Consider the following 5,602-nt stretch of genomic DNA (forward strand, 5'->3'; position numbering starts at 1 on the left):
AAAGAGTGGATTAAGAAGAAGGAAAATGCACGGAGAAAGAGAAAAAACACATTTCTTGAGAACCTTCTACACCCCAGGTGTTATACCAAGGCATTTTCACATTCACATTTCATTTTCTCAACAACCTAATGAGGTAGATATTATTTTCCTGCACTTTCTACTGATGAGAAAACTGAAGCTGACATGTAGATTAACATGGTCAAACAGTTGTAGTGTCAAAACTTGGATTCAAATACTAAACTTGGTGCCGACAATGACCTTGTTGTTCCTACCCCATCATACCGCCCTCGTAGACGCTTGTGGCCTGTGAGGTATCATCAACAGCCCCAGCCTCAACAGTACTTTTCCACGGGATCGTGAGCTGCTTCTGTGACCCCACACACTCAAATTTCAGCTCCCCATGCAGGACACTCCTGCACTGACACTGCCTCTTCTTCCCTAAAATCCATCCCAACTCCCAGATCTGTTACAAAGTTTCCACAACTCCTTCTGGAAAGACAGTTGCTTTCCCTACAGGACAGTCTGGGTGCAAGGGGCCCTTGGGACCAGGAGACCATACACAACGATCCCTCTGGGCCAGATGGAGTTGTAAGGATGGTATCTCCGAATCTTAGAAAAACAAGAAGAGAAACTATATGCCCCAGTTCGATGCATGAAAATGCAACATGTCCTGGCACACCCATGGATAACCTGGCTCGGGAAGTCTGGGTGTGACAGTGAATGAGCATGCACTTTTTTACAAGCTGCCCAAATGATACTGATACACAATCAGGTTTGAAAACCACTGTCCTGGTCCATTTAAAAGTATAACTAATTCAGGGAAAACTGGTGGTTTTTACTCCTGAGGGCACATGTCATACTAATGGTATGTGAAAGATGATACATTTTTAATTATGTGGACTGTCTATCTTGACTTCGTCAATGCACTAGATGTCATCAACTATCTTCTTTAATGCTGAGGCATAAAACCAGTTTAATATCTCAAAAGGCTTTAAAAATCTCGGTAGTCATCCTAAAAGTGGTACCTTTACCCCATAAAATAACAAGGTAGATTTAGATTTGATTCTTTGAACAGGTATGAATGCATCCTTACTGTAGTGTTTCCAGCCGATACAGTTCAGAAGATTAAAGAATATATTCCTTGCTTTCATGTTTCTCTACTTTGCTAATTAAATGTAATGTTACAGCTTCCAGGTCAAAGTGGAATCTGGTTTACATTTTCCCACAAAGCTGCTCCTATGTTTGCGCTGAAAGAGCGTATAAGACAAAACCCACCACACATATAACTTAGTGATCAATAACCTCATGGCTGAATCTTAGTGGAATTAAACAAAGCCCAAGGCATGTGCAAATGCACAAATAGAAAAACCTATTTGTTGCTCATCATACCACATACTCTGGTTTGCATCATGAAAAAGAAGCTGCTTGGGGAAAAAACAATACAGATTTTTTTATTGAAACAAACAACATGATTTTTTATTGAAGTATAATATAGATACAGAAAAGTTTATATATCATAAGTGATACACTGGATTTTTATAAACTAAACTCATCTGTGTAACTAGCACCCACATCAACAGATTACCAGCTGCCCAAAGGGTGCTCTCAGGCCCCTACACAATCACTACTCCGAACCCCCTACAACGGGGTTTGAGCTTCACCTAAAAATCAAGAAAGATATTTCTATTCCCCCTACCATCAGTTCACTGACTCAGAGTCCAAAAGAATGTAACAACCACTTTTGTGTCCTCTCTTCTTGCCTCTCTCCTGGAGGTGCTGGCTACACGTTCCCTTGCACCCTCTGCGCCCGGCTCAAAACCCCCTCCCAACCATGCCTTGCAAAACTGAAGAAATCAAGGACTTTCTGCTCAGAGTCAGGCAAAAGGATGCCAAATCTGTCAAGATCAAGAAAAATAAGGATAATGTGAATTTTAAAGTCCGATGCAGCAGATATCTTTATACCTTGGTCGTCGCATACGAAGAAAAGACAGAAAAACCGAAGCAGTCCCTGCCCCCAAGTTTGGCAGTGAAGGAGCTGATATGAACCTGGCACAATGATTCAAACTGCATTAAAATTTAAAATTAAAAAAAAAAAAAAAAGAATGTAACAACCAGAGAAAAAGGCAGCTGCCCTCTATGCTCCCTTGGGGGCTTCTCTCTGTGCCAAGTACACTATTACACAAGCCTCTCCTTCCCTACTCTACTCCCCCAAATCTCTGGCCCAGGCAGAGACTGCAAATGGCAGGCAGTGCTGGGTGGTGAGTATGTGTGCAGAGTTGCAAGAAGATGTGCTGAAGGACTGGTGGCAGCTGGTGGCTTCTGCCCTGGGAACCCTGACTGCTGGGGATTGTGGTGTTTATGTTATGATGCGGCAAGTATCACAGCATCAAGCATTAGAGATAGATGGAGTGTCAGTGGAACAAATGCCTACTTAGAAATGGGGAGTTAGGCTGAAGGCTGAGTGCGCTAACCTGCCCTTCTCTGAAAAAGAGACCGTAAGACACATTAACCTCCTCTGAAAACGGGACCATATCAAAACATCTTTGGACCGTATCCATACATCAACACATTTTTGTGGGAGATCCAGGTGAGGGGAAAATAACAAAAGGCCTCCTCACCTGCCTGATGACAACTGCACAGTCTGGATTCCTCACACCTTGTTCAAGGGGAAAAAAGAAGGAAAACCAACATGAGTCTATGGGAAGAAATGACAGGATATAGAAAAAGAGAACCATATGGAAGAGACGAAGAAAAAAAGAGCTAACCTCCAAAAATAAACTCTTCTTATACTCTGGAGGAAAATTTCCAAACTCTGATTAGCCTCTTAAGGACAATATAAAAAGACACAGCGTTTAACAAAGAGAAGCGGGACGAGGAAGGAGCAGGCTGGAAGGAAGACGGCAAAATGATGGATGATCTTAAAGAGACTGAAAGCACTCTGGCACACCGCACTGTTGTGGTGAGCGGTTCGATAATACGCACGAGGTTGATGATATGCATGCCCTATTACCCAACAAACCCTCTCCTAGACAGAATCCTTAGCCAAAGAAATGTCACAGGGGCACCAGGATACACATTTCAAGTTTATAATACTGTACTGAATATTGAGCTTCACCTAAAAATCAAGAAAGATATTTCTACCCACCCCCCCACCTGCAGTTCACTGACTCAGAGTCGAAAAGAATGTAACAACCACTTTTGTGTCCTCCCTCCTTGCCTCTTGCTGTGTCTCTCCTGGAGGTGCTGGCTGCACGCTCCCCTGCACCCACTGCCCCCCACCGCTCCAAACCCCCTCCCAGCCCAGCTAAGAGACTAGATTTTGGGGGCAAAAACTGTAAGTATGTGAGAAGAACTGTTAATTAGGGGCACCTGGGTGGCTCAGTCAGTTGGGCGACCGACTCTTGGTTTCAGCTCAGGTGATAATCTCAGGGTCGTGGGACTGAGCCCTGAATCAGGCTCCACACCGAGTGCAGAGTCGGCTTGGGATTCTCTCCCTCCCTCTCCCTCTGTCCCCTCTCTCAAATAAATAACCTTTTTTTTAAAAAGATATGTTACTTAGCTTGACTGTAGTAATCATTTCACTATGTATATGTATATCAAATCACCATGTTGTATAGCTTAAATATATATAGTTTTATTTTTTAAAAGTTTTTAAAGAATGTTTGTAGCAGGGGTGCCTGGGTGGCTCAGCAGTTAAGCGTCTGCCTTCGGCTCAGGGCGTGATCCCGGCGTTATGGGATCGAGCCCCACATCAGGCTCTTCCGCTATGAGCCTGCTTCTTCCTCTCCCACTCCCCCTGCTTGTGTTCCCTCTCTTGCTGGCTGTCTCTATCTCTGTCAAATAAATAAATAAAATCTTTAAAAAAAAAAAAGAATGTTTGTAGCAGCATTCCTTGTAGTAGCAAAAACAAACAACCCAACTGTCCAACTGTAGATAGGATAATATGGTAGTATACACAAACAATAGAATACTCTTCAGAAATGAAAATGAACACCCTAAAACTACTCACCACAGCACACGTGAATGTCACAAATATGACACCTTTGGAAGAAGCCAGACAAAACCTTCATATTGATTGATTTCATGTATGTAAAGTTCAAAAGCTAAACTACAATATTTAGGGATACATACATAGGTATTCACACTATTAAAAAAGAAAAAGTAAGGCAGTGATTACCACGAAAGTCAGAAGAGTGTGAGCTTTGAGAGATGCCAAGGCTTTGGGCTTGGGATGAGGCATGTGGGGAGCCTTGAGTGTTGCTATATTCTATTTCCTAACCTGAGCTCATACACACAGTTCATCCTCTTGTAATTTCTCAAGCTGTACAATCAGGATGTAGACGCTTTTCTGTATGTACATCATATTTCACAACTTTAAAAAGTGTTAGAGGGGCGCCTGGGTGGCACAGCGGTTAAGCGCCTGCCTTCGGCTCAGGGCGTGATCCCGGCGTTATGGGATCGAGCCCCACATCAGGCTCTTCCACTATGAGCCTGCTTCTTCCTCTCCCACTCCTCCTGCTTGTGTTCCCTCTCTCGCTGGCTGTCTCTATCTCTGTCGAATAAATAAATAAAATCTTTTTAAAAAAAAAGTGTTAGAAACATATTAGCAGAATTAAATCTAGTCTGACAGAAAAGGTAGGTTTGATAAGAGAAAAAAATGAAGGCAAACTTGTATCCTCCTATAAAATACAGAGGTAGAGACCAAAGATGAAAACAATGAGAGGTAAGATGATGACCATGGAGGAAAAAGAAAGAGGAGGTTGAAATTTAGACAACTGATATCCCCAGAAAAAAAGGCCAAAATAATACAAAAGGGGAAATCCAATAAATGATAACTGAGTAACATAACAGGTGCTAGGCCAAGTACTTTATATAAATTAACCCACTGAATCCTTACAATAACTCTAGGAGGTTAAATATCACCATCAGTTTTCTTCTTTATGCTGGTGGGAAAACCAAGACCTAACTTTCCCAAGATCTTATGACTGGGAAGCAATAGTCAGGTAAGAGGTAAACAGAAGCCTTGAACGGCTGTGAGGAACTAAAGCCAGTGCTCTGAACCACTATACCAAGCTACCACCTATTTTTCCCTGCTCTGGATTAAAGCACAACATACTGCAACATTCAAGGCCAGAGGTCACTGGATAAAATCTTTTAAAAAATTTAAGGAGAAATTCATTTTGATCCAAGGATTTTACTTTACTTTATTTGTTTATTTAACAGATCACTAGAGAGTGCTCGTGCATGAGTGTGTTAATGGGGGGAAGGGGATAGGGGCAGAGGGACAGCATCTTAAGCTGACTCGATGGTGGTGAGCCCAGAGCCCATGGGGTTGGATTTCATGACCCATGAGATCATGACCTGAGCCGAAATCAAGAGTCAGAAGCTTAACGGACGGAGCCACTAGGCGCCCCAATCTAACAATTTTATATGCAACCAAGTTGTCTCACATTTGTGAAAGCACTAAAACAAAATCAGATATTTCAGAAAATACACCCACTCATGTATAATTCTTTCAAAAAAATATATATTTGAAGACAAATTTCAATTGACCAAGAGAAGAGGCCTAAAAGGAGGTAAAAACGAAGGAATCATAACACAG

General features: G+C 42.2%; 1 protein-coding gene across 1 annotated transcript; it reads left to right on the top strand.

The window, feature by feature from the left end:
- Positions 1-1,448: 1,448 nt before the first annotated feature.
- LOC121100313 (60S ribosomal protein L38-like) lies at positions 1,449-2,706 on the top strand. The gene has a single exon (XM_040620911.1). The coding sequence runs from the start codon at positions 1,832-1,834 to the stop codon at positions 2,042-2,044; it is 213 nt and encodes a 70-aa protein (XP_040476845.1). The 5' UTR covers positions 1,449-1,831; the 3' UTR covers positions 2,045-2,706.
- Positions 2,707-5,602: the final 2,896 nt, after the last annotated feature.

Source organism: Ursus maritimus, unplaced genomic scaffold (assembly GCF_017311325.1).
Source record: "Ursus maritimus isolate PB19 unplaced genomic scaffold, ASM1731132v1 scaffold_36, whole genome shotgun sequence".
NCBI classification, from domain to species: Eukaryota; Metazoa; Chordata; class Mammalia; order Carnivora; family Ursidae; genus Ursus; species Ursus maritimus.